This window comes from Notechis scutatus, chromosome 14, assembly GCF_049901735.1.
Source record: "Notechis scutatus isolate UNSWTSFEM ecotype Mainland chromosome 14, rNotScu1.2, whole genome shotgun sequence".
NCBI lineage: Eukaryota > Metazoa > Chordata > Lepidosauria > Squamata > Elapidae > Notechis > Notechis scutatus.
In genome coordinates, this window is record NC_142022.1 from 10,579,492 (window position 1) to 10,606,263 (window position 26,772).

The window sequence follows — 26,772 nt, forward strand, 5'->3', positions numbered from 1 at the left end:
ACCCCCTGCTCCTCCGCCTTTGGGGACCGCGCGGGACCCGCTGAGGAGGAGGAGGAGGAGGAAGAAGGAGGAGGAGAAGAAGGAGGAGAAGGAGAAGGAGAAGGAGAAGAAGAAGAAGAAGAAGAAGAAGAAGAAGAAGAAGAAGAAGAAGAAGAAGAAGAAGAAGAAGAAGAAGAAGAAGAAGAAGAAGAAGAAGAAGAAGAAGAAGAAGAAGAAGCCACTTTTGCGCGCGGCTCCTTCCGCGGAGCGCCCGGCTACAGCGATCCCTTTTGGGGAGGGGGGCTTTGGAGCCAGGCGGGCTCTTTTGCTCTTGGGGAGGAGGGGAAGTGTGTGTGTGGGGGGTGGGAGGTCAGGCCGGGGGTCAGAAGAGGCTTCTTGGGGTGGGGGGGGCGATTTCAAGCAACCCTGAGACTCGGAGGAGCTCCAGGTGCGTTTCTCGAAATCCTTGTCCAGCTTCTCCTTTCGAGAAATTCAGCCGGTGTGTTTCTGCCTAAAACCGGGATTTCTTTTCCCTCCTTTCCAGTTCCTCTTGAACACCCCTCTCCCCACTCCCCTTCCTCAAATTCAGAACCCCTCGGCTGCTGCCCTGGGAGCATTTCCTAGAGGGTAACTCCTCACCTGTATTCCCCCCCCACCCCCCATTATTTTAGCTTGAACCGGAAGCTCCTTGCAGGGGGTTTCTGCCCTTGGAAATTCGCTTCTCTGCAGCAGCCAGAGATTACTTGCTGGGGGGAGGGGGCTGCCTAAGTGGGGCTCCACCCACCCACCCACCCTCCAAGGCTTTTCCTTGGCAAGTGTGCAAGGAACTGGCTGGAGCAGCAACCCATGGCGGATGAAATTTTGGAGCAGTTGCCGCTGGCAGAAAAGGTGAGTCTTAACTTCTTTTCTAGAAAGCAACCGCAGAGTATTTTGAGGCCGCTGGCCTTCGCAAGGTGCTGTCCCCTAAGGCAGGGGTCTGGCTGAGGAACTCTGGGAGTTGAAGTCCACAAGTCTTAAAGTTGCCAAGGTTGGAGACCCCTGCCCTAAGGAGGAGGGAATGGAAAGGTCCCTCAGGTAGACTGCCTTGGCTAGTGGAGGCTTGGCTCAGCTGGTCATCCAGATTTTGCTCTTTGCAGCCGAAGGAATCTTCCTCCCCACCAGCCAAATGAAAACAGTGGAGAGATTGTGGTAAACTCTGTTGAATTCTACTGTACAGTGCGGAGGTCTCCAAATTTGGCCACTTTTAAGACTGGTGGACTTCAACTCCCAGAATTCTCCAGCTGGAGAATTCTGGGAGTTGAAGTCCACGGGTTGCCAAGTGCAATATAGTGCAATATTCATGCAGCATCAGGGCTTTTCAATGCAATTGTACAGAATGCGAAGGAGGTGTGATTGTGTTTTATTTCTACAGTTATAATGTACCCTGAAAATGGCATTTAATTTCATTGTACGAGGCGTAATGGCAATAAACTAACTAGTAAACAAACTCCAACGTTGGCTGTCGGGAGGTTTGCAGAATTTCAACCTCGTGGGGGGGTCCTAACTGCCGTCTCCTTTCTGCCCTAGACGGCCACGTGGGGCACCCTGGGAACGATTCGACCTCACCTGAATTTTGATGCCGCTAAAGATGCCCAGACTTTCTTTGAGGCCATCACTGGCGAAGGTAAACCTGCTGCCCCTTTTCCCTTCCCTCTCACGATCGCCTGGCAGGGCGGGAGTTGGAGTCACCACAGGCTTTTGAACCCAGGGCACAATTCAACCACCCCACCCGATGCAACAAAAACACCTAGATAAGGACATCCTAAAAAAGAACGTGGGCGGTTGGAGGCCACCTGTCCAGAGAAATGAGGGTGACGGGAGGCATAAAATTTAACCCCAGCCGAAGCAGTGAGAAAATCGTTATGATAATGAGACCCATTGCACGTGCAGATTTTGACGCTTCCGGGAGCCCAGCTAACTCGAGGGGCAGGAGCAGAGTCTGCAAACTCTTGCTTTGGAGGCCTCGGCTGAAACTGGGGGGGCCGGGTCTCCCCAAAGGGGTTGACTGCGGAGTCCTCCTTGACCTGCTGACCAGCCGGAGCAGCGAGCACCGGCAGCAAATTGCGGAAGCCTTCCTCGAATTCACCCAACAGGTTAGGCCAGGAGGGGATTTTTTTTTGGGGGGGGGTTGAGGCGGGGGGGTAGAATTCGTGGCCCTTCCTGGAAAGGAAAAAGGGGCAAAGAGCTCACTCTGACTCCTGCAATGTGCTACTGCAGGGGCCAGCCCTTGAAGACTGCTTTTAGGGCAGGCCCAGCAAGCTATGGGTTCCACACTAAAGCAAATAAATATATAGAGAGAAACTCACACACACACACACACACACACACACACACACACACACATATATATATATATATATATATATATATATATATATATATATATATATATATATATATATATATATAATGACGGGAAAATACCCGAACAAAGCTGAATACCATACATGTAAGTACCCACAAAAACTTAAGAAAACATATATATATTTATATTTATATATATATGCTCCATTGGGAATGGGGTCTCTTTGTCTTCTCTCTCTTTTTAGGGGCTGCTGAAAACTCTGGAGGCCGTCTTCCCCAGCCAGTTTCAGATCATTATCAGGGCTTTGCTCTGTCCAGCGGCTCAGTACGATGCCCTGGAGATCCAGGCGGGATTGCAGGTAGCCCCTTCCAAAGACAAGCACCCCATTTCTGCCAAGGAACAACCCCCCCCATTCTTAACACAATGTGGATCAGATTATACACCTGGTTTTAAAATGTGCGTGGGGTGAATTGATTGGGGATCCAGGTCTTGGACGTCTATCCTCTCCCCCACCCCCCCAACAAACTTTCATGAACAACCAATTTTAAAAAGTGTTTTCTCCATTTTAAAAAGGGTTGGGGAGGAATTCCCAGCTATTTTTAAGGGCGCTTCCCATGCATAGTAATTTCATTTCATAATTTAATGTAATGATTTAATTAATAAATACAGGAATGTGTGAAGACACAACCACACTTGAGAGGAGCGTTGTAATCAGACCAAGGAAGATTAGCGGAGGATTAATCCAACCCAACTAAAAAGCCTGCAAAATGGACAGGGACAAACACAGGCCCACACCTTGCAAAGTCGTCAATTGTCCTTTCCTAACCTGGGTCACATTTCCTTTCCAGGGTCTGGAGGTGGAAACCTTGATTGAAATCATCTCCACTCGAACAGCAAAACAGCTTCAAGACATCCTGGCTTATTATAAACAGGGTAAAAAAAATAAATGAAACATACCTGTTTGTTCTTTAAAAGGTAGAGAAATGAGAGAGGGGAGTTGCTGGGAAAGGAAGTTGCCTGATGAACTTGAAAAACCAAGGAAAGATCCTTTTCATGCCTGCGGAACTCCCCGCAACATGATACAACTGTGAGCTTTGACTTTTACAGTTTTTTTTTATTTTGTTGAGCATTCACATAGACCAGGGGTGTCCAACTTTGGCTATTTTAAGACGTGTGGACTTCAACTCCCAGCACAGCCAGCTGGGCTGCCTGGGGAATTCTGGGAGTTGAAGTCCACACGTCTTAAAGTGGCCAAAGTTGGACATCCCTGATGTAGACTAACGTAATTAATGCCTGCCCTAGACTTTCAGAAAGGACCACTCTGTCAATCATACACAACACCTAAATTCTTTGAGACACTCAAGAACGTCTCTTTCCTGAGGTTACTGCGGAGCTCCCTTGGGCAAGAGCAGTCTATCTCGGAGCATTTTCTCAGGAAGGGAAGCACACCTTGCTCAGGTGTGGAGGGCTAAAACTCCATCCTTCTCCCTTCTTTCCCCTGTACAGATTTCAAATCAGACTTGGAAAAGGACATCGCTTGTGGCACCACCGGTGGTTTTAGAGACCTTCTTCTCGCCCTCATCAAGGTAATAAATAAAATTAAACTAAAATAAAATGAATAAAATATAAAATATAACATACTGCAATGTCATATAACTTATAACAGTATAAAATGAAATAAATGAAAGTAATATAATAAATATCACATAATAAATATATATCACGTCATATCATTTATAAAAGTGTAACATAAAATTAACATAACATACCAACCCTAACTCTAACATAAGTAACACTTACAAAACTATGAAATCAATGCAATGCAATGCAAGAACCCCAGAGAGGTGGGGCGCTTTCCTAAAATTCAACGCTCTCTACATCTTCTCCTTTTAAAGTCCAAATTGTTTGGCCCAGATCAGCACCTGGCACTGTTTAGGAAAAGAATGTCTGTTTCGCGGCGAAGTCTCTGAACTTTTTCACGCCGTCCTTCTCCGCAGGGCCAGCGGGAACGCTATTCGGGGATGATCGATTACGTCTTGATACGGCAAGATTCAAAGGTGAGATGGGGACTTCGGGGTGCCTCCCTTTGGGGGACCCCTCCACGCCGGGGTGGGGAGGGCCAGCAACTGGGGTCCCTCTGGGTGCCCCATTTCCAGCCTCCCCCAAACACCTGGGCTTCCCTCCCACAGGCCCTGGCTGATGCAGCCACCGGTGGGGACGCTGGACACCTGGAGGGGAGCGAGTGGGTCCGGATCCTGGCTCAACGCAGCCCCGAACATTTGAGGAGAGGCAAGGACAACCCCGTGCCAGGCGGTCGGTCGTGTTTCACCACGCTGGCATCCCCAAACGTGCTAATTTTTCGGGCCAGACCGGGCCGGGGAGGCTTCCCACTGCAACCCTGGCAGAGTCCCTGTTCCAAAGCCAAAAGAAAACCTGGCAATTCCAGGGCACAAAGGGGGCAGCCTTCCCCCAATAATTTCATTTTAACACCCCCTTTTTTCCCCCTTGACGTTCTTCCAGTGTTCAGCTGGTACCAAGAGACGACCGGAATCTCAGTTGAGGAAACCATGGAGAAACATTTCCGGGGAAACTTCCGGGAAGCAGGTTTAACGCTGGGTAGGTGCAGCCCAAATGCAGGGTGTTTGGGAGGCCCCCTTTTTAGTCTGGGTTAAATTGGGGAGGGGGGGGAAGATGAGGATAGTTCCAGCGGTGCTTTCTGTACATGCCCAAGAGCCCTCTCAACCTCAGTTGTGTCTTGTTTCGCACAGCCTGGGCTGAGAATACCCGGAATAAGATCCAAGAGCTTTCGTTTCCATTGCTTCTAAAAATCCAAGTTGCTAGCCCTCTTGATGCTATTTCAGCACGGCTTTTATGGGACTTGATCTCTTGACAGTTAAATCCGTTTCTTCCTCCTCCTCCTCCTCCTCCTCCTCCTCTCAAACTAGCTAAGCAGGGAACAATTAGCATAAATTGGGCTTGGGAAGTTTGCAAGCTGATAAGCCAGTTTCAAACCGGATCTGTTTGGCTTCGTTCGCCAGCCTGCCTTCCCCTCTCTATCGGCGAGTCAGGCAGAAATCCAACTCGTGCAGCTCCCTTCCTTGCAGCGTTTCAGACCAGAAATAAGAAGGGAGCAGAACAACAGGGGGAAAATAATTGTAATTATTATTATTATTATTTTTGTAAAATCTCTCTTGCAGTTTCCCTCCTGAGAAACACACCGCTGTATTTTGCCACCAAGCTCCACTCGGCCATTAAGGTGAGGGTCTCCCCTTTGGGTGCCCACCCCTTCCCAAATCCCACCCCCATTAGCCCCATCAGGGCTACCCCGAAGCCCCCAGGTGTGCCCATCCTTGGTGTTCTGCTTCCGGGTCGTGATTCGCACAAGGGACCAGCTGAGCTGTTCCAGAGGGTGCATGAGGGTCTCCTCTGGGTGAATTGAGCCCCCGCTGACCGGCCATCCACCCTCCCACCGCAAGGACCCTTCCCCAAATAAAAGCCCATAAGCCGCCTTCTCAAGTGAACGAGAAGAGCAGAGATGGACTCTGTAGTCCTTTTTTGCAATCTGGCTTGGGAACAATGGAAGGAGAGTGTTAAACGTGCACCGTCCATCAGGGTGTGGGGCAAAGAAGCGAGTTCAAGTCCTGCTTTGCACAGCTTTCCAGCTTTTTCAATGATTTTTTTCAATGACATTTATTTGCCACCTGGTCTCGTTTCAAAGCCACGCTGGGTGGCTTACAACTTTCCAAAGGCGATTTTGTCATCTCCTCCCAGGAAGCAGGACGCGACCCCCGGACGGCCGTTCGAATCATGGTCTCCCGCAGCGAGACGGACCTCCTGAGCATCCGCATTGAGTTCAAGAGGCGCTACGGGATCTCCCTCTACTCCTTCATTAAGGTAAAACCCCAGGTAGCATTGTGGGGGGGGGGTGTTCAAGGGCACGTTACAGACCCCAAGTGGCTCCCAAGGACTGTGGGAAGGACCCCCACCCCACCCAGCCAGCCAGGATACCCTCCAATTTATCCTCAGGACGTTCTTACGAGGTAGGCTGGCCTCAAAGCTTCTCGGTCGAGCAGCCCAATTTTATGCGGCCTTGTCCATTCCCTATATAGGAACTGAGCCTCCATCTTTTGGAGCAGTCTATCTGCAAGTTAGAATTTGGGGGCCAGCAGAAGTATCTTCACTGCAAAAGTATCCGGAAGATACAGGCAGGCAGAAAATCGCCCCCCACTCCTAGTGGGAATTAAGCACCCCTTTCCTGGACCGACCCCTTTATTTCCAGACGGGTTTACCCCAAACTCTCCTCCTTGCTCCCCCCCACTTCCTTCCCCAGGCGGAAACCCCCGACGAACACCAGGCGGCTTTGCTTGGCTTGTGCAAGGCGGAAGATCTGTGAGACACGCTGCCGGCTGCGAGGACCCTCCCCACCCAGAGGCAGTCTACCTTGGGGGGAAAAAAACCCTCCCGCTTTTCCCTTCCAGCGCAGCTGCCTGCCGAAGTCGCAAAGGAAGGCAGCTCCGGAATTCAGCCTGACCGGTTAGACGGGTTGCCGTCTCTCCCCCAGCCCAAATTCTTCTGATGCTTTCCAGGGGGCTGGGAGGTGGGGGGGCATTTAGAGACCTGCAAGATTTGTCAGGTATTTGCAACAAAACTTGGGTCAAAGTTTAAAAAGTGGGGGATAATAAATAAGTAGCAAAAAACCCTCCAGCATCAGGAGCAATCTACCTCTGAGTAGCTGCCGGGAAACGCTGATGGGCCTCTCATTGGCCAGTTTGGGAAATCGGACTCTGGAGCAGATGCAGCTTCAGTCTGATGGCATTTGGGGGGTTAGATTTCTAGAAAAAGGTTTAATTTGACACCCCCACCTCAGCAGGTTCCGCTACCTCTTCCTTCAGCCCCATTTTCTCCCATCAAGGGACCGCAACCCATCAGCCACAGCCCCACCCCATATGCCTGTGCAACCCCGCACATCCTTCCTCTCCTCCCCCTGTCCAAAATCCGGTCCTCCCCTCCTCCGGAACTGAAATGTTGCTCGTAAAAATAAAACAAACAACCAGAACCGTCTCTTTGGCTCCGATTATCCAGGGTTCAAAAAAACACTTCCCTCGCCTTCAGAAGGACTAGCTTTATTCCAATGTAAACAGAGGCAGGTTTCATCGATTAATCGACTCAAAACGGAGGCTTAAGCGATTTTAGAAGGTAGTCCGGTCTTAGCCCTCAAAAACCAGGAAAAAGGGAGAGAGAGAGAGAGAGAAAGACAGAAAAAAAGAAAGAGAGAGAGAGAGAAAAAGACAAAAAAGAGAGAAAGAGAAATAAAGAGAAAGAGAGAAAGAGAGAGAAAAGAAAGAGAAAAAGAGAAAGAGAAATAGAAAGAGAGAAAGAGAAATAAAGAGAGAGAGAGAGAAAAGAAAGAGAAAGAGAGAAAGAGAAAGAGAGAGAGAGAGAGAGACTTCGTTTGGACTGCGTCACCCGAGGAGTTTCTGCATCGCTTCGGGGGCTTTGAGAAGGTGGAAAAACCAGTGTTTAAACACCCCCGTCAAAAGGTGCTTTTGGCAAAGGAATCCATTTTCCCATCGGGTGAAAAACTGCACCTCTTGGATTGCTCCGGGGGTTACTTTGCAAGCGGGCCCTCGCCTGGGCACACGTGGGGCCCTCGGGGGCTTTGGGGATGCCCCAGTCTGGGGTGCCAGCGAAGTGCGACCCCCCCCACATCCCGAAGGCTCGGCCTTTCCAGGCAGGGACTCAGTTTCTCCAAGCGGAGCGGCCTTTTGTGTCCCACCCCAAAACAAGAAACAGGAATCCCATGGGAGACCCTCCCCATATAAATGGGCCCAACCTTCGTGGGGAGCCAAGCTAACTCCCTCTTAGCTTCCCTGTCCCCTTCCCTCGTAGACACCCCCGCCGGTGGGAGAAGCAAATCCAGCCCCCTCCCGTGTGCGGTTTTTTTCGAAGAGAGCCATTCCCCCCCCGAAGCCTTTGGGGTGTTGCAGGAGACCCTTATCCGACGTGCCCCTGAATCAAATTGAGGGTGGGGGCGTGTCCTTCTCAGCTGCAGGCCCTGGAAGGAAAGGGGGCCTCGTGGGACTCCCGGCAGGCTGGCCTCAGAGGACGGTGCAGTCCGTGTCCACCTTCTGGCGCGGCCTGCGCTCCACGGCGGGCGGGGGCCGGGGGCTTCTCCCCTAAGGGTAGGAGAGCAAAGAGGAGGGAGGGGTTAATTGGGGAGGGGGTAGGATTACCTTCCAAGGGGGGCCCAGATGGGGGGTCCCTCCGTACCTGTGCCGGGGAGGGCAAGGGGCTGGGTGCCGGCGGGGTCTGCTGGTACTCCTCCTGCTGCAGCTGCTGTGCCAGCTCCAGGTCGCTCATGCCGGGGGCCCTTGCTGGCGTTGCAGGGACAAGGCAATCATGTAGTCCTTGGGGGGGGAGGAGAGGAAGACGGGAGGGGGTCAGAAAGGCTACCTGTTTCCTATCCACACCCCAGGCCAGGGCTCTCCAAAGGTGGCAGCTTGAAGACTCTTGTGGACTTCCACTCCCAGAATCCCCCATACCCCAGCCAGCTTGAAGACTTTGGCTGGGGATTCTGGGAGTGGAAGTCCACCAGGCTCAGGTTGGAGACCCCCGAAGCCCGAATCCCACCCAGCATCCTCAGCGGGGGCTTCTCCTGCTCCCCAAACATTCTTCATTCCCCTGGGGCAACCCAGCCGCTGCCTTAAGGCTTCAAGAGGCTGGGGGCCAGGAGGGCCGAGACCCCCCCCAAAAAAACTGTGCCTTAAAGCCACCTTCTCCTTTCGGAGCCTCTCCAGAGGCTGGAGACCCCAGCAGCTATCATCCCTCTCCCTGGCGTTGTGTCCTTGAGGCAAATCCACCCAGCAGAACTCCAGTTCCCAGGAACGGAGGGGCATTTCCCCCAACTTGCCAATCCCTGCATATGTCAGCCAGGTGGCGAAAAAATGCTTGCCTTTTTTGGTTTCGCTTTTGCCAGAGCCCCCCCTCTTCCCAAGGGCCCTGTCCTTGCAGCCATCCCACCGGGAAGACGATACGCAGGTGCCCTTCCCTGCCCCTGGCATACCTGGTCCACCTGCCTCTGGTCCACCGGGAGCCCCCGGCTGCCTCCTTGCCGCGTGTGGCTCAGGCGGAAATGGGCGTCGCAGAAGCAGCTGTCCCCATCCACGTTGTGGAGGCTCTCCCAGGTGACCTGGTCTTCGTTCAGGAAGCCCTGGTCGGTCACCAGCAGGTAGAGGTGGCTCTGGAGCCCAGCGGGAAAGAAAGGAGGGGGGAAGTGAGGGGAGGGGGTGGATGGACCGGAGACCCCAGAATGTCCTTTGCAGGAAGAGAGGCCAAAAGGACCCGTTGGGGCATGCAGTGTAGAAATGGTTGTGCCAACCAGTTATTCCATTTATTTATCCTGCATTTTTACCCCAGTGAAGCCAAGCCTCACATTGCTTTGGTTTTCTTATCTATCTATCTATCTATCTATCTATCTATCTATCTATCTATCTATCTATCTATCTTTCTTTCTTTCTTTCTTTCTTTCTTTCTTTCTTTCTTTCTTTCTTTCTTTCCTTTCTTTCCTTCTTCTTTCTCTCTTGCTTCATTCCTTCCTTCCCTTTCTCTTTTCCTTCCTGCCTTTTTTCCTTCTCCCCTCCCTCTATCCCTCTCCTTTCCCTTCCTTCCTTTTCTTTCCTTCCTTCTTTCCTTTCCAAATCTACTTGCTGCTCATTTCGCCACAAGGCGACTCTGGCCAGCTCACCACATTAAAATAAAACCATCAATATGTTGAAAAATCACATTAAGATTACAAAAACCGACAACTTCTAGCTAAAAGATTTAAAGTATTTGTTTTGGTTAAATCTACATGCCGTCCATCCCGTCTTCAAGCAACCGGAGGAGGCTTTATAAGACAAAAATGACAATATAAAACAATTAAAGGATAAAAAGGATAAACGTTGGCATGAAACCCTAGGAGAGGTGAAGCCCTTGTTCACAAGAAAGGGCAAGAAAGTGATGCTTTTTACAAGAACAAACCGCAAAGAGGAACAAACTCAGTGGGGTGTTGTCATAATCATGTTTATCTGTCAGGAACAATTACGTGGCAAATAAGCTTTGGAGCCCCGTCAGTCATGCCAACTCCCCAATTTCCCCAGCGAAAGAAATACCTTGTGCTTGATCATGGCACTGAAGTGGTTGTTTCGGAAGAAAGCGCTCAGTTCGCCTTCCTTGACGGTGGAGGTCAGTTCGCAGAGACCGTGGTAGGTGAGCTGCGATGCTGTGGACTCCAAAAATTGTTCTGCAATTAGGCCTGGGGGGAGGGGAAAAGAGGGAGGGAGGGAGGACAAACAAGCCCATGCATCCTTTTACATCAGGGGTGGCCAATCTGGACAACATTTAAGCCTTGTGCACTTCAACTCCCAGAATTCCCCAGCCAAGTTTAAGACTAGTGGACTTCAACTCCCAGAATTCCGGGAATTGAAATCCACAAGGCTTAAAATTGCCACGGATGGACACTGCTTTAGTGGCTTCTAAGCCACCTTCCCAGGCCTGCCAGCTATTAGCAATGCCCCCAAAAGCCCCCCAATTTGAAAAGGATGGTTTGTGCATAGCACCCCCTCCAACGTTACCTTCCGTCACCAAGTTTGGGTCACTAGAGTGTTTACAAGTGATAATTTTTTCCACCAGCTGGTTGTAGCTCAGTTTGCTGACGGCTCCGGCCACCTCGGGAATCTGGGGAGGAGAGGAGAGAAACGCCCACCCTAAAACCGGGGTGCAGGCAGGAGAGGGCACAGCAAGAACTGGGTTGACATTTCTGTGCTGCAGTGCTACTCTGCAGGGGTGTTGTTGGTGTCAGGGAGTGGGGGAAACGGAACTGCCTACAGGACAGTTTTGAGAGAGGCCGCAAGAACGGATTTAAAAACAGGATGTTTACACTTCCCTCTTGTGGTTTTGAGCCTTGCAAAAGGCTCAACCTTGCACAGATGTCCAAATTTCTCCAGGAGGACTAGTAGCTTGATTTTTCTCCCGTGAACGGTGGGGGGTTGGACTAGATGACCTACAAGGTCCTTTCCAACTCTGATTATCTGTTAAGTGAAGCCTGCAGTCTGCCCATCGGAGGAGAGTAGCAGGTCTTCACAGCAGACTAGCTAGGCCACTGTTGAAACAGCGGATTAAGGGCTAACTAAGCCAGTTTTCTCAACTTTGGTCATCTGTAAGAGGTCTGGACTTCAACTCCCAGAATTCCCCAGCCAGGTCTGGACTTCAACTCCCAGAACTGCTGGCTGAGGGATTCTGGGAGTTGAAGTCCAGACCTCTTCAAGGGGCCAAGGTCGAGAAATTCTAATTTATGCCAAGGTCTCTGGCTGTGTGGTGTGTAATTTCATCTCGCCCCCTCCCCACCGCTCTGGCCCCCAAACCCAACACCAGGGGAGCAGAGCCACCCACCTGGGGATCCACCAGCCAGCCGTGATAAAGGGGGACGTTCAGGAGGTCGAAAACGATGCACTCGGGGGTGTATTCGAAGTCCGAGACCCCCGTGAACCTCACGTTGACGTCCAGCCCCGTGGACAGCTTGGAAAGGACCGTCATGGCGTCATTGACGTTCTGCCCGGGAAGAAAAAAAATGGACATTTTCCCGAAGGGGCCCCAGAAGCCAAGAGGCCCCCAAAGGGCCCCGGCGCCATTTTGGATGCCAGCTGCAGAAGGGAAGGCCTCCGAGGCAGACCCCCACTCACCTGCTGGAAGTTGAGCTGGACGGCCTCCGCTTGGTCCTGGGGCTTGATGGACAGGAGGCAGTCCCCTGCAGGGGCAGAAGTGGGGCAGAGACCCTCTCAGTCAGGCAGGACCTCCCACTGGTGGCGGGGAGGAGAGCACACAGAATATCCCAGGGCTGGAAGGGACCCCAGAGGTCTTCTAGTCTGACCCCCCCTCCTCCAGCAGGAGACCTTATCCCGTCCTGTTCAAACGCCTGTCGGGTTTAGCTTTTGAGCCCTCGGGATTATTCTGCCGTCAGAAGGCGATGACCTTGGGCGCGCTCTACGCTGGCCCTACCTCGCAGGATTGTGGTGCCGAGGAGGGGGGAAGAAAGGGGGAGGAGGGACGGAAGGAGGTGGGTAGCGCCCACCACTCTGCCTGGGAGCGGAGAGGTGGTGCCAACCGCCATGGGGCTCCTTACCGAGATAAGCCATCAGCTCGTCCGAGGTGACCACTTCCTTCTGGGCAGGCAGCTTCACCTGGGGGAGTGAAAAATTGAGGCCCCCTGCTTCTCAGGCCTGCTCCAGGGCAGCCTGGCTGGGGACCCCTCCCCGTGGCCCCCTTCTACCTTCCACTGCAGAAAAAGGATGTTCATGATGGCCAGCAGCGGGCAGGGGCCGTTTTCGGCTCTGCATGATGACCGGTGTCCTCTCGCCCTTCCAGGTGATCCATTTCACGCAGTAGAAGTCCGGCGCCTTGGGCTGGCTGGCTGGAGACGGACATGGCTTGGGGGCATCCTCAGCTGGGCTGCAGCTGGTGGGCACCGGAGGGGCTGGCAGAGGGGAGGCCTCCTCACTCGGGGACGGGGGTCCCTCCTTTCGCCCCCTTCAGCTGCTTCTACAGGGGAAACCCGGCCATCGTCTTTCTGTGGGACGCTTTGGGCACCATCCTGGACGAGGTGGGCTGGGGTCTCTTTGGCAGCCCCTGCAGGGAGAGCAGAAGCAACCACCTCCTGGCCACCCAGGCCGGCCTCCATGGGCTCAGGGGGGGCAGATTCAGTGGGCTCCGTCTCCCCCCGAGCTTCCTCTGCGGCCGGCACATTGGTCTCCATCCTTTGGCTTCTTAATTCTCAGTTTTTTCTCAAGTAAATTTGAGGTTTTCCCAAAAGGGGTTGTCTTTTTGGGACGCCCCACCTCCCCAAAAAAAAGAGCCTCTTCGCCGACTTCAGAAGCAAGTTTCTTTTAATCAAGAGCGATATTTTGAATTTTTCTTTTGCAGCAGCTGAAAATGCGCAAACTTCACCAAAAACTTCAGTTGGATCCTGTGTTCGCCTTCGACAGATTCCTTTCTGATCTTTGCTATAAGCAGACGCCCGTTTCATAAAAATTGTGCATGGCACGAGGTTTTATCGGCTGAGTCTTTTCTCCTTTGGTTAGGCACTGATGAACATTTGATGCAAATTCCTCAAAAGGTTCCTTAAATGTATTTGGTTTTTTTCCCCCTTCACTCACCAGTTCCTAGGAGGGTCACTGAACATTCAATACTGCCATTTTTCTCCCCGATTTTACACTCAATTATTTGAAACCTGGGGCGGGTGTGTTTGCCTCTCTCGTGGCCTTCGCTTTCAAGTTTTCATCTGTACCAGGTCTGGATAAAGATCAACAGACAAAAACTTAAAAAAAAAAAAAAGGAAATGTCTTTCTTATCCCAGAAAAAGGAATACAAAATGCTTTTCTTTTTATGAAAAAAAAAAAAAAAATCAAAGCTATCCTTACAATAAAATAAATTTATGCTCGTGAAATTTTAAAAAATAGCATTAAAAAGGTGATGAGTTTTCTCTATGGGTGATATTTTAAAGCTTTTCTTTAAAAAAAAAGTGTGTGCGTATATATATATATATATATATAGGGAGAGAAAAGAAAACGTGCGCACACACCAAAATCCCAGTGTCTTTTTCAGGCATTAATTTTTAACGGATTAGTAGAAATGGAAATTCTGTGTTTTATTGACCTTTGTGTGTGTGTGTGTGTGTGTGTGTGTGTGTGTCTGTGTGGTTTATTTTGTCCTTCAAGCTGTGGAGGGGATTCTTGTTTTGTTTTGGTCAGCTTTGGCCTTCTCTTCTGCAAAGGCACGTCCGAGAAATCTACTTTTCTCCAGCTTCATGGCCCAAAGTTGAGACAGTGGCTTGTATTTGTGGAAAATGCAGGAATTTTAACATCCAGCCGGCCCTGAGCAAAAGAGTCAACGAAACAAAGAAGGTTAGAAAATCAGGGTGTGTTTTGTTTTTTCCAACCCCTCACCTGCCTTGCCTTTCTCTCTTCGCCTGGAAGAGTGCCCAAATGTTGACCCCGTGGCTGTGGGAATGCGGTGACAGACAGAAGAAGGGTGAGGAATAGTGCTAAGCCCCCTTTTCAGTCCTGATGTCGCTTCAGTCGCTAAACGGATGGCTGTAAGTTGAGAACTACCTGTGCACAAAACGGGTCCACAATTCAACGTCCACGAAACTCTCACACTTCTGGGTTTGGAAGCTGTGTGGGACCCCTGCAGCCCTGGCCTGGACATCTGGACCCCGCCCTGGAGATTTGGGTGTAGTGCCGCCGCCACCGCCCCTGGATGTTTCCTCCTGTCGCCCAAAGGAATGCACCCAGAGACAGGCCTGGGTCGACCAGAGGTCATCCAGCTGTTCCTGGGCCAACTGTTGTCCAGCAAGGTCCACGGCAGGAAATGCTGCACTTCAACATTTGGAAGAGAGATCAGGCTGCACCCAGGAAGCAAATGAGGCAACGGCAGCCCTGATGGCACTCTGTGTGTGTGTGTGTGTGTGTTTGTGTGTCTGCGTACATGCAAGGATTTACCTGCTGACAAAGCAGCAGCTTGTTTTGCAAGAAAGAAGCCGCCCAACCAGTATTTTGACAAAAACACCTCTCTGCTTTTAAACAACAGCTGGAAACTTCCAGAGGGGGCCAGGGGAGAGGAAGGGAGGGGCGCCCACCCCAAAGATGTATGTAGCCGTCTCCTCATCACTGGGCCTCCTCCGCTCCCACCTACTCGCTTTGAAAACACGGCCCGCCTGCAAGACACTAAGAGTGGGGAGCCTGCCCGAGCGGGGACTTCAGCACCTATGTTCCCCAGCCTTGCAAAATAAGGGAAAGGGGGAAGGGGGTGTTGAGATCCCTGCTCTACACAGCCAGAAATCCTAACCACCCGCCTCAAGAATTCAATCCGTTCTCTTGTCATCCATGCCACAGGATTTTATCCCTCTCCACCTCTTCCCGCACACCCACCCACCCAAAATGGCACACACACACACACCCCGTCCCTTCCAGTAAATTCACACACACCCCGTTGGGAGGTTTGCAGCCCCTTCGGTTCTGCCGCAAACTTTGTTTTCGGAGGAAAACTGTTGCACACCAGAGGTGTCGACAGCTTTGTGCGCTTGCAAAACAAGGCAGTTTGTTGGGTCAAACCCACCGTTTCCCCTTTCTGGTTTTGGGGGTGGGTGGGAAAGAGCGCCTCAATCGCCCCCCCCTCCCCAACCCTGGGGGCAGAGGCTCAGCTGGATGAACCCCTCCCGGCTGGGGTCTTTAACACAGACACAACTGGTGCCAGGGAGGAGAATCCGGAAAGTGGGGTGGCGGGTGCATAACCTACGCACAAAGGAGCCCCCGCCCCTCAAAGCTTCGGGTCTGGATTCGAATCCCCCCTGTTCTACTCCAGAAGGACAGCTTTGAAGACTGAAGAAGGACTCAAATACGCCATACCTGGATTTTCCTGCTTAGATCCTTCTGGGCATAAATCCTGTTTGGTTTTTTTTTTGCACCGTCCAGCCTGTTCTTCTCTTTCCTCTCCTCTTGCCACCCCCTCCCGCCCCCCGCCCCCGCGTTAGGCCAAGGCTGGGAGGATCCCAGCCTGGCAGAGGGGAAAAACCCCCCCTCACCTCACCACCACCCAGCTGGGGTTTATTCTGCCCAGCCTCTCGCCCTTCTGCAGGGACATCTATGGGAGAGGAGGATGCACCGCAGCGCCGGGGCGTTGTAGGGAAGCCGGGAAGAGGGTTGGGGTGGGGGTTGGGGGAGAAAAGAGGGATCGGAAGGAAAGAAAACAAAGGAAGGAAGGAAACTCTGTAGCCACCCGAGAGAAAAAGAAGGAAAAAGCCAATTTAAACAAAGTTACAGCCAGGGAAGGAGGAGGAGGAGGGGAGCCTTCCATCGGAGGGGGTCAGGAAAGGCGGAAATCTTTCTGGAGGGAGGGAGGGGCTTTTTGGGGGAGTTCCCAAATGGAAAAAAAGGGGGGTTTGCCCCACTTGCACGGGAACTGGGGGAAGAAGCCCCCGCCGCCTTGCAAAGGCTGGGGAGCCGCCTTGCAACCTGCCACGCGGTTCCTCCGGGGGGTGTGCGTGCAAGGCTTTACCTGTTGAGCTTCGGGCGGCGGCCCCTCCGGAGGGGCCTTTGGGGTCTCGGGAGCTTCCCTCCCGCCTGCTCCGCCGCCCCCCGGGGCCAAACGGGCGCAGGATGAAGGGGTGAGGAAGCGGCCACGAAGCCTCCAGAACTCTTGAGAAGTCCGGGATCGCGCGGAAGCCGAGATTGGAGTGGGGGGCTTGGGGTCCCGGGGCTCAGAGGCCCCTCCCGCCCGGTCGCCCCCAACTTTATGCCCCGGGCTCTCCGGCTTGCAGGGCTGCACGAAAACTTGCCCAAGCCCAGCGAATCGCAGCCGCTGAGAAACCCCGTGTTAAACATGCACGTTCAGACGACCGTGCACGCTGCATTAAACCCGTTTCCACGCGGGAACAGCTCCCCCCCCCACCGCTTACCGCCCGCCCTGCAAGGTAGGCAAAGCCGCCTTCGGCCGCGGTGACGTAGCCGGGAAAGCGCGTGCTTCGGCCACGCCCCCTTTTTCACGCCAGCTGGGAGGAGGCGGGGCGACCTCCCGGCGCCTGCGCAGAGCGGCGGGTGAAGCCGCGCCCTCCGCCTTCCCGCCGGCCAATCAGGCACGGCTGTTCTGGCCCCTCCCGCCGCTCGCCCGAAAGGAGGTCGGGGCGACACGTGTCCGGCAAGCCCTCCGTTCACACGTGCGGCCGGGCTGTGGGGAGGGGTCCGAGGCTGTCCGGAGCCATGGAGCGCTTCCTGACAGGCTGCAGGGCCGCTCTTCAGGTACCCCCCCCGCCTCCCTCCGGGAGGACTACCAGCCCCATCGTCCGCTCCCCGGGGACTCTGCTCGCTCCCATCATCCCCAGCCGCTGCTGGGCTCCTCTGCCAGCCTGACTCCCCATCAACCCCCACTCACTGCTTGGACATGGGCAGGATCCGATTCCCATCATCCCCACCCACCGCTCCCATCCTCCCCAGCCACTCCTGGCACCCCCACCTGCTCTGGACCGCTTTGACTCCCATCTATCCCTTCTTGGGAGTGCTGGACTCTAGCTCCCATCCTCCCCAGCCGCTCCTGGCAGCTCCACTTGGTTTACAAAATGATTCTGAGTCCCATCATCTTGCCCTCCCCTGCAGCATGGGCAGGATCCGACTCCCATCATCCCCACACCCTCCTCTCCTGCGACTCCTGACTCCCATCATTTATTTCGCTTTAGTTTATTTCCTGATCCAACGTTACCTAACTCCCATCATCCCCGCCCACCACCCTTCCATGGGCAGGACCTGGCTCCCATCATCCCCGCCCACTGCTAAGGAGGTGGAGACTGCCAGCAATATGAATGTCCCCTCCTGCCAGGCTTTGGGGGAGGAGAAGAAGGCTGGGGCCATGGGCAGGATTCGAACCCTGCCTGGGGCGGGTCGAGCTTTTCCCAGCCCAGCCCGGGGGAATTGACCCGCTTCCCCAGCCTTCTTTGACCCCCGTCTGCGGGTGATTCACCGTCTTGTGTTCCCTGGAGCTGGGTGACTCAGCTGCTTGTGCCCGTCGTCGGCTTGGCATCCTCCCTGGCACAGAGGCCACGGGGGGGGCAGAGCCACGCCTGGCCGGAGGGGCCTGATCTTGTGGCTCTCCGGACCCGACTTGGACAGCGCTTCCAACTTGAACAGCGCTTCCGGCTGCCCCTCTGCACCAGAATGATCCAAGTGGGCCACTTTTAAGACGGAGGGACTTCAACTCCCAGAATTCCTTCTGCTGCCTGGTGGGGGATTCTGGGAGTTGAAGTTCACCCATCTTAAAAGGTGAAGTCTGGGAGGTTTCAACACCCCCCCGCTCTAAGTCTTAAGACGTACATTTTGCCCTAAGGTCCAGAACGTTTCATACAGATATTCCTCCGGTTACGGCCACACCGGAAAACCCGTTGTTAAGCAGCACGGTCATTAACTTTGCTTGCCCAGGTGGCTTCTACCTGGGCAGCCCTTCCTGTTGGGCCCTTCCTGCCCTCCCTCTGTAGCTCTTTAACCCCCCTCCCATTTTAATTTCCGGTCTGCCCCACGTCCATCTGCCACTGCCGCTAAACCTGGCCACATCCCACCTTTGAAGCCACAGGTGATCTGAAGGTGGCTTATCGGCTGACGTTTCCCTACATTCTGCTGGCGCTGGGAAACCAGGGTTTGTTTGCCAGGAAGGAGTGGGGGGGGAGCTTTTTAGGGCTCCCAAATGGCTGGCAAAATGGGATTTAAAGGGGGCAGCCCTCTTACAAGCCCCCCTTGGTTAATTAAAAATAAAAATAAACCACCTCCGCTTCTAATCTCAAAGCGAGTTAATTCAGAAAAAGTGGACCTCTTGAGAGCCGAAGGCGGATGTTTTTCACCCGAGTTTTTCTTCCTTTATCATCCTGTTCTCTTCGACTCGGTTGGCAAGTAGGAGAGCGACGCCTAGAAATGGGCGCCCTCTGAAAGTTGGCATGGCCCCCTCTTTGCGGACGCTGCCCCAGGGAGATCGGGAGTCGAGGGCTGATTTTCCCCTCGAATTCAGCTGTGGCTGGGTTCGTTTCACCTCCTCCTTTGTCCCCTGGCAGGATCACTCTCAGAGCGGACAGGCTGTCCACGCGGTGATGGGCAATGAAGCGTGCGATCTCGACTCCACGGTGTCCGCCTTGGTCCTCGCCTACTTTTTGGCAAAGGTCAGCCTTTGGATGTGCCGCCCTGGCTTCCCCTCTTGCTAGGGTGCCTTGGGCCTGATCCTGGACCCCCTGGCTGCCCCTCCCCCACCTCGTTTGCTTTTGATGCCTCTCCGAGGCCCCCCCTGCCAGCCCAACATGGCATCTCCTCTGAATGCCAGTTCGCGGAATGGAAGGCCGGGCGGAGATTGGCGTCTGTCTGCAGGATTCAGACTGGGGGGGGGGTGAGTGGGGATCCCGGGGGGATAGGGAGACTTCTGCCCCCCTCCCCCCCCTTCCAGGGACAAAGTGGGCATTTGGGCTCTTTTTAAAGCAATTTATTTGGCTGCCACCTCATGGTTGTGCCCCTTCCCTCAAGGAAGTCCCGTTTGGTCTTATTAAGGACCAGGAATGTCTGGTTTGGGGTGGCTCATCCTTGTTTAAAGGGGCCGCAGTGGCTCACTGGCTACGAGGCTGAGCTTGTCGATCAGAAAGGTTCGAATCCCTAGCGCTGCATCACGGAGGGAGCTCCCGTTCCTTGTCCCAGCTTCTGCCAACCTGGTAGTTCGAACACATGTAAAAATGCAAGTAGAAAAATAGGCACCACCTTGGGTGGGAAGGGAACAGGGCTCCTCCGTGCGCCTTCTAAGGCGTTTAGTCCTGCCGGCCACAGGACCACGGAGACGTCTTTGGACAGCGCAGGCTCTTCTTCGGCTTTGTGACGGAGAGGAGCAGCGCCCCCTAGAGCCGGGAACAACTAGCAGGGAGTTGTGAGGGGAACCTTTCCTGGTCAGGGGTTCCCACGATGCTCTTGTGGCCCCCACAGACCTCTCCGGACTCCAGGGCAGCCTTCGTCCCTGTCCTCAATATCCCCCGGGCCGACTTCCCGCTGCGCACCGAGACCACCTTCCTCCTCCTGCAGCAGCGTATCCCCGAGAAAGTCCTCGTTTTCCGGGATGAGATCGACCTGGCGGGGCTGCACAAGGCCGGGCTGCTGACCTTGACGCTGGTGGACCACCACATCCTGCCCAGGTGGGCTCCTCCCCACGCAGAGCGGGGCTGCTTGGCCCATCCGTTGCACCTCGGCCTCCGGTTTGGAGATCCAGTGAGCCGTGATGGAGAGAGCTGGGGCGGGGGAGTGGGGGGTGGATCCCTCAAGATCCCTGCAAATCAAGATCCCAGCGAGATCTCTCGTCAGCTGGTTCGGAGGCCATTGGGACCAGCAGAAACAACACACAGGCATTCCTCGACTTACGATGTTGCTTTAGCGGCTGTTTGAACTTACAACAGCTCTGGAAAAAGGGACTGAGGACCGTTTTTCCACACGTAACGACCATTGGTCGCGTGACGAAAATTCAGGCACTTGGCAACCGATTCGTATTTATGACGCTCCCGGGATCACGGGGTCCCCTTTTGCGACCATCCAGCGAGCAAAGCCAGCGGGAAGCCAGATTTCACTTCCTCTCTCTTCCCAGCAAGGACTCTGCGCTGGAGGCGGTCGTGGTGGAGGTGGTGGACCACCGGCCCCTGGAGTGGGAGAGGCCCCCTCCCTGCAAAGTGACGGTCGAGCTGGTGGGCTCCTGCACCACCCTGGTGACCGAGAGGCTCCTCCAGGCACGGGTGCCAACTTTGGACGGCCAAATTGCCGCCCTGCTCTACGGTGAGGGCGAAATCTGGTCTTCACCCCAAACCTTGGCGCTTTGGCCATCGGGAAAAGGGCATCCAGGGAAGATCGTGTGAAAGGGGGGGGCTCCTTGAACCTACTGTTTTTGCCCCGCCAGGAACCATCTTGCTGGATTGTGTGAACCTGGCCGTCGAAGCCGGCAAGGTGACCCCCAGAGACGCCTGTTGCATCTCTCGACTGGAGTCCATGTTCTCTGAGCTGCAGCCGAGGAACCGTGTCTTCGACGCTCTGCAGAGAGCCAAGTTCGATGTCTCCGGTGGGTCTTGGGGGGGGGGAGGCGTTCCCTTTCAAGACCCACAGCCAGGGTCATCGGCAAGCTAAGATGGCAGGATGTGGGCTTCGCATCCTGGCCTGTTTGGGAATTCACTGGGAGGCAGGACGAGGGAGGGGAACGCTGTCGATCTCCCAATAATGAATGGGTAAGGGTGATGCCAAGCGATGCCAACCTCCCTTGGAAGGGATGCCTGGTGGCTCCTCCCACCCCCCAAAATTGGGAGACCCCACTGGAGGGATTCAAATAATTTAACCCCGGTTCTCCGCCCTAATGATTCCCCCCCAAAACCAGTTCACCAAACGGCTCAGAAAGTTAACAACCGGTTCTCGTGAACCGGTGTGAACCGGCTTGAATCCAACCACTGACTCTTCCCCTCCCACAGGCCTCACCACCGAGCAGATGCTACGGAAGGACCTCAAAAGCCTGGTCAGCAAAGCAGCCACCGTGGCCCTCAGCGCCCTGTACATGAGTCTCCAGGTGAGTCTGTGTGAAGCCTGCAGAGGTACAGGTCATCCTCACCATACGACGGTAGTTGAGCCCAGGACGTTTGTTTAATGTCCTTTCTTGCCGATATTGTTAAGCGAATCCCATTTGTATCCGAGGACCCTTGTTTACCAAACCAAACCAGGGTTGTCCAACCTCGGCCACTTTTTAAGACGTGTGGTCTCTTCCATTCCCAGAATTCCGGGAGTTGAAGTCCACGCCTCTTAAAACTTGGCCTGGTTGGGCCAACCTGTTTTACATCTCCTTTTCTCAGGATTTCTTGCACCGGCCTGGCCTCGAACAGGATCTGGCCACCTTCTGTCACCAAAAAGGCTTCGGCCTCCTGATCGCCATGGCCATCTCCTTCGGGGACCACAAGAAGCCCTTTCGGGAGCTGGCCGTCTATAGCCCGCAAGCCGCATTTCAAGAGGCGGTGAGTTCCTTTCCTTCGAGACTCTCCCCCGGCCCGGATCTGGCCTTCTCGTGTGTGTGTGTGTGTGTGTGTGTGTGCAGCAGCTGGCGCGAGATAACCAAGCAGCATCCCCCCCTTGGAAAGGAGCCGGTTCTTGTCGGGTTGCTGAAGCCCAGAGAGACACTCATGCAGGCGCCCCGTGGTGCCTCTGTCACTCATTAACCACAGCCAAAGGTCCCTGCAGTTGCCGGTTAGCTGAGCAGGCAGGTGGGGAGGCGGAAGAGCCGGGGCAACGGTGGGAGGGGGCCGCCAGGCATGATCATCCTTCCCGGACAGCAGCGGCAGCGGCAGCAGCTCCAGCCGGGTGGTAAGCGAAGGATTTTGGGGGTCTTTTGTATCCCCCTTTGCCACACCCACCCACACCCCCTCCCTCCCCCTCCTGCCTCCCCACCTCCCCGTCTTTCACGGACCCCTGTAAATAAGAGTGCCGGGTTTTGCAAAGGATTTCAGAGGCGGATGGGAGTCCATTTTAATCCTTCTCTTTCTTCGAATAATCCACCCTTGTCGTAGAACTGGGGGGGGTGGGGGTGGGGGGCGTTGGCACAAAGGTGCCATGCAGCCTTTGTCGCTTTTTTAATTGTCGCTTTCTAACCGCCCTCTGCGAGAGCCTCAGGCGTTGGTGCCGGGAGTTTGAAGGGGGAACGATCAGGAAAATGTTCTGGCTGGAATCACCGTCCTTATATTGTCAGCGGTGAAGCTCCCAATCTGGGTTTGGTTAGAGGATCAACGTCCCATTTCCAAATCCCTTGTTTTATTTGGTTTTCTTTTCAAGCGAGCTTCTTGCTGCTGCTTCCGTCCTTTTTTTTTTTAAAAAAAAAGGCTATTTTAAGGCAAAATTTGCAACACTTTCTCGCAAAGTGCCTTCAGGAGGAATTATTTGCTCAGCTGGCATGCAGAACCACTTCTCTGTCCTCAACCTCCGGTTTATTTTGGAATTATTTTCCTGCCGTCCTCGCTAACACCCGATCTTGGATTTGCGGTTATTTTTCCAAGATTTGAAACTAGCCACTTTCCCGTTCAGTTTTGTTTTCCCTCCTGTTCTAAACCAGCTCTTGTTTCCCCCCCCCCCCCCCTTCACTTATTTACATTTTAACCTATCTTGCCAAGGAGATAAATAATTGAAGTACCGTAAATAATGGAAGATCGGCCGCCACCCTGCCTGAGAAAATATTAGCTAATGCTAAGTTTCTCCGGGATGAGGTTGACTCAAAAGGAAACGATGCTTAAAAAAGAAAATTTATTTTAAGCCCCGCTGGTGTTCTCTTGCAGAAACAATGGGACTCCCTCAACACCAACGGATGAATTTATGGTGTAGAGGTTGCACTTTGCACACACACACACACCCCGACGGTTTTCCAATAGATGGGATGCGGGAATCTTGAGGCCGAGAAGTTTAATTCAAGTGTCCCCAAATAAATTCACCCTGGGATTTTAGGACCTGTTGGCTTTGCTCAGCTTTGCCAGACAAAAGCAGAGGGGCAGCTTTTGGTTTGATCAAAAAAAGGGAATCAAGTGGATCAATCCCCCCCACACACACAGCCCAAGGCCTCTGGTTCCGTAGCTTCGGGTTCAAACTGCAAGCTTCCTAATGCTCCTTGGAAAGGGCTTGGAAGGGCCCCAGGGCCTTTAGAAAGGCATTTAATGAAAAATAGAGGTCTTTGTAGAATGGTTGAAATGGCAGAATGCCCAGTAGAGAGAAAAGAGGGGGGCGGGGGGGGGCAGGGGAGGCAAAACCAGGCCTGGTATAAAAGATTTCAGTGTTCCCCATTCCGAAAGTTTTCCTTTCCGGAGCAGGACTGGCCCGGCCTTGCGAAGAAGTGGGGGAGCGCCCGCTGGCATGGAAGTCGGCTGGGTAGCCCGTTTTTTTCTTCCTTTTTGGCATCTCTGCCCCCAACGGCCTCCTTTCCCCACCCCCAGCCTCCCCCAGTCCTGCAGGACTCGGGGCATCTCCCCGATGCTGCCCTGAGTCATCCTTGGGTGGCGGCAAAGAGCCGATCTCCAACTTCCCTCTTTATGCCAAAGCCGAAAACGCCCTGTAGAGATCAGGACGGTGTGGAGGAATACAGCCTCTGCCTGCCTTGCTTTGTGGCCGTCGTATCGGGCAGCTCTCTGGCCCAGGTGGGTGCTGGGCTTGGGTGGGGCCGAGGTGCAGGGGAGGGCCTCCTGCCTCTGGCTTGTTAAAATCTGGGCTGCGAAGGGTTTGGTTAAAAACGGAGCAGGGGGGTGAGAGTTTGGGCAGAATTCGCTCTGATGCTTGGGCGGGTGGGGGGGTTAGACTAGATGACCTGGAAGGTCCCTTCCAACTCTTATCAATCTGTAATGTTTTAATCCTCTGCAAAGGAGACTATTTATTTCATCTGGAGTAAAAGGCTTCCCTGGGAAAATATGGCCTATCAAGCACGAGGGAACCTCCACATTTAGGAACAGTCTACCTTTAAGCCCCATTTCCTGGGTGCAAGAGAAGGCGGTGTTTTTTTTTCCCATGATTAGCTTGTGGATTCTTTTAAATGGCCCCTGTTTGGTTAGTTGAGAATCTGGGTCCTCCGGAATGGTTCTCTTCCAGAGTGGAGCTTCCATGTTCAGGGTTACTCTACCTTTTGTGTAGCTGGCTGTTGAGAATAACTAGCAACTTCTTTGGTTTCAAAAGAAGAGGATATTTGTTGCTCGGGGTTGAAATGAGAAGTCCTTGGTGCTCTCTGAACTGGGTGGTTTTCTTGCGGACGTCTCATGACCCAGCTAGGTAACATCATCAGTACACTGGTTTCCAAACGGTGCCGAAAGCTTTCCAGATTCCCACAGGGTCTTGGGGAGGGGGGGGCATATGTCTCCCCCACGTCGCAAGATCTTCTGAATCCTTTTCTGGGCTTCTGGCTTTTTTCCCCAGGTCTGCCAAGCCTTGGAGGGCTCTACCAACCCGTCCCTCGGCCTCTCCCGGCTGGAGACCCCCTGCCCCGCCGTCCGCGCCTACCAGCAGGGCAACATCGGCGCCTCCCGCAAGAAACTCCTTCCCATCGTCCAAGAATTCCTGCACCAGTGGGGCCGATCCACTCAGACCAGCCCCGGCATGCAGCCGGAGATCTCCAGATGCGTCCCTCCGGCCAGGATGGATCCGCAAGGCGCCGGGAGGCGGGATCCCAGTGGGGCCAAGGACGCCCCTAAGGCTCCCCGCCTGAGCGAGGAGGCAGCCGAGGAAGACACCCTGATGCCCCCCACCCCCATGAACAGCCTGGTGGACGAGTGCCCGCTGCATCAGGGCCTCCCCGGAGTCTCGCCCGAGGCCATCTTTGAGAGAGTCAACCGCATAGCCACTGACCGGTTGTTGGACGGCCGCAGCCCAGAAAAGAAGAAGTGAGCGCCAAAACCAGGGCAGCGAGGGAAGGGGAGGGTCGTCGCTGGGTGGGGCTTAAAACGCCAGTTTTTGAATTAACTGGACATAATCTGCAATTAATCCCCACTGCAATGGATAGTGGGGGGTGCTGAACTCGGCATTTGCGGCCATTAATTGGGGTGGGGGTGGGGGTTGAGATTAAACTGACCAACTGCAAAATTGCAGAATTCTGATTCTCGAGGGAGGGGGAGAAACGTGTTTGGGAAACCCCAAATCCTTTTTTTTTTCTTCTTTTTTTCCTGGTGCCTCCTTCCAAATTGTCCCAAAATGGATTGGCGGCAACAGGAGATTTTAAGATTTCCTCAGAAATGCTTTCCTTGGTGCTTGTGGGAAGGGGAGGGGGAAACTTAGCTCAGGCACGGTTGAGGCTAGAGTTCCAGAGCTGCATTTTTATTTTTATTTTTTGCAAAAAAAGAAAAGTGCGAAGCATCTCACTGAACCCCCGTGTGCATGCATGAAATGTAAAACGTTGTGTTCTTTCGCAGCTGAGCGAAGGCCTGTGAGTTTTTGGCACGGCTGAATCCTGTAAAACGGGGGTCCAAATTTGGCAAACTTTTAAGACTTGGGGAATTCTGGGGGGTGAAGTCACCAAATCTTAAAAGTTGCCAAATTTGGAGACCCCCCTGCTGTACCACAAGACATGGGCTAAATTCCTCAATAATGAATAAAATCACTCATCTCTTGTTCCTTAAAATGTTTTCCTATGAATGTGTGAACAGTCCTGTTTTTTAACACTTGTGCAGGTTTCACAGCATTTTACAATCCAAGTCAGGAGGGCTTTGCACAAATAGCGATGTTCTATTAAGGTAGCTCCTAAGGGGGGGGGGGCGCTTTTGGAGCCCCAAAGCCATGCACCCCACTTGCACACCTGGCCCTCCATTTGGGCCTACCTGGGACAGGCAGATGGAGAGGTTCATTTGGCTCTCAACGAAGGAGAAAAAATAAAGCGATTTTTAGACATGCAAACCACTGGAGGAGCGGATTTCTGGTTGCTGGGAGCAGACTTGACGTTGTGTAGAAACACTGGGTCATTCCTAGAAACGGTGTCACGTCGGTGTAAATTGTGACCGGAGCCACAATCAGCTGTGTTTTGCCCTCTTTGTGCCACCTCAAAAGTGAAAGTCTCAGGCCTGAATCGGACCGCTGTCCCTTGCTCCTGTTCGCCAAAGGTCGACTGCCACTGAAGCTGCGTGGTCCTCTTTCCTTCCCTGTTGGGTTTTGTCCTGTTTGAAAGGACGAAATTACCTCCTGCTAATTCAACCGGTAAAGCACAAACTCTTGTGTTCGCACATGCATCAGCCCTTCCCTGGCATCGATCCTGCTCCTGTATTTATCCACGTTTCTTTTCTCCAACCTGTGTGCGAGTTCAGCCCATTTGGGGTTATAGCCTGTCGACATACCTTTGTGGTTGAGTGCGATGTGTGAACCCAGGCGAAGGTTGCCACA

At 53.5% G+C, this 26,772-nt stretch overlaps 3 protein-coding genes and 1 long non-coding RNA gene across 5 annotated transcripts; 2 read left to right on the forward strand and 2 right to left on the reverse strand.

The window, feature by feature from the left end:
* The first annotated feature begins 650 nt into the window (after nucleotides 1-650).
* On the forward strand, nucleotides 651-6,769 carry ANXA9 (annexin A9). The gene is made up of 12 exons (XM_026685990.2): nucleotides 651-867; nucleotides 1,546-1,642; nucleotides 1,909-2,111; nucleotides 2,568-2,681; nucleotides 3,172-3,256; nucleotides 3,830-3,909; nucleotides 4,321-4,380; nucleotides 4,513-4,612; nucleotides 4,844-4,939; nucleotides 5,521-5,579; nucleotides 6,095-6,217; nucleotides 6,654-6,769. Exons 1-12 carry the CDS (start codon nucleotides 826-828, stop codon nucleotides 6,714-6,716), a joined length of 1,122 nt encoding a protein of 373 aa, XP_026541775.1. The 5' UTR covers nucleotides 651-825; the 3' UTR covers nucleotides 6,717-6,769.
* A 661-nt stretch (nucleotides 6,770-7,430) lies between these two features.
* MINDY1 (MINDY lysine 48 deubiquitinase 1) lies at nucleotides 7,431-13,615 on the reverse strand. Its single transcript, XM_087943324.1, is given in 12 exon segments — nucleotides 7,431-8,499; nucleotides 8,594-8,691; nucleotides 8,694-8,730; nucleotides 9,387-9,563; nucleotides 10,474-10,616; nucleotides 10,936-11,038; nucleotides 11,753-11,911; nucleotides 12,043-12,107; nucleotides 12,483-12,540; nucleotides 12,630-12,686; nucleotides 12,688-12,881; nucleotides 12,884-13,615. Coding segments are annotated over 12 exon segments (1,398 nt in total). The 5' UTR covers nucleotides 13,113-13,615; the 3' UTR covers nucleotides 7,431-8,421.
* A 407-nt stretch (nucleotides 13,616-14,022) lies between these two features.
* On the reverse strand, nucleotides 14,023-16,537 carry LOC148129560 (uncharacterized). The gene is made up of 2 exons (XR_015745321.1): nucleotides 16,412-16,537; nucleotides 14,023-14,229 (listed from the first exon to the last, which is right to left on the reverse strand). It is a non-coding gene; the product is annotated as an uncharacterized LOC148129560 (long non-coding RNA).
* Nucleotides 16,538-16,912: 375 nt separating this feature from the next.
* PRUNE1 (prune exopolyphosphatase 1) lies at nucleotides 16,913-26,020 on the forward strand. Of its 2 annotated transcripts, none has more exons than XM_026685948.2 (8): nucleotides 16,913-17,151; nucleotides 18,945-19,049; nucleotides 19,852-20,057; nucleotides 20,501-20,685; nucleotides 20,807-20,965; nucleotides 21,366-21,460; nucleotides 21,741-21,899; nucleotides 24,823-26,020. In XM_026685948.2, the coding sequence occupies exons 1-8, from the start codon at nucleotides 17,113-17,115 to the stop codon at nucleotides 25,288-25,290; spliced, it is 1,416 nt and encodes a 471-aa protein (XP_026541733.2). In that variant the 5' UTR covers nucleotides 16,913-17,112; the 3' UTR covers nucleotides 25,291-26,020. The 2 variants fall into 2 exon arrangements, with proteins under 2 accessions (XP_026541733.2, XP_087799449.1); XM_087943323.1 differs by having other exon boundaries at nucleotides 17,012-17,151; nucleotides 18,902-19,049.
* The last annotated feature ends 752 nt before the right edge of the window (nucleotides 26,021-26,772 follow it).

Excerpts from the sequence above, each read along its gene's own strand:
- ANXA9 (XM_026685990.2), top strand. The coding sequence starts at position 826 with ATGGCGGATGAAATTTTGGAGCAGTTGCCGCTGGCAGAAAAG. Across the intron at positions 1,643-1,908 it reads TGAGGCCATCACTGGCGAAG|ATTTTGACGCTTCCGGGAGC; the intron begins GTAAACCTGCTG and ends TTGCACGTGCAG. Across the intron at positions 2,112-2,567 it reads TCCTCGAATTCACCCAACAG|GGGCTGCTGAAAACTCTGGA; the intron begins GTTAGGCCAGGA and ends CTCTCTTTTTAG.
- PRUNE1 (XM_026685948.2), top strand. The coding sequence starts at position 17,113 with ATGGAGCGCTTCCTGACAGGCTGCAGGGCCGCTCTTCAG. Across the intron at positions 19,050-19,851 it reads TCGCCTACTTTTTGGCAAAG|ACCTCTCCGGACTCCAGGGC; the intron begins GTCAGCCTTTGG and ends TGGCCCCCACAG. Across the intron at positions 20,966-21,365 it reads AGCCAAGTTCGATGTCTCCG|GCCTCACCACCGAGCAGATG; the intron begins GTGGGTCTTGGG and ends CCCCTCCCACAG.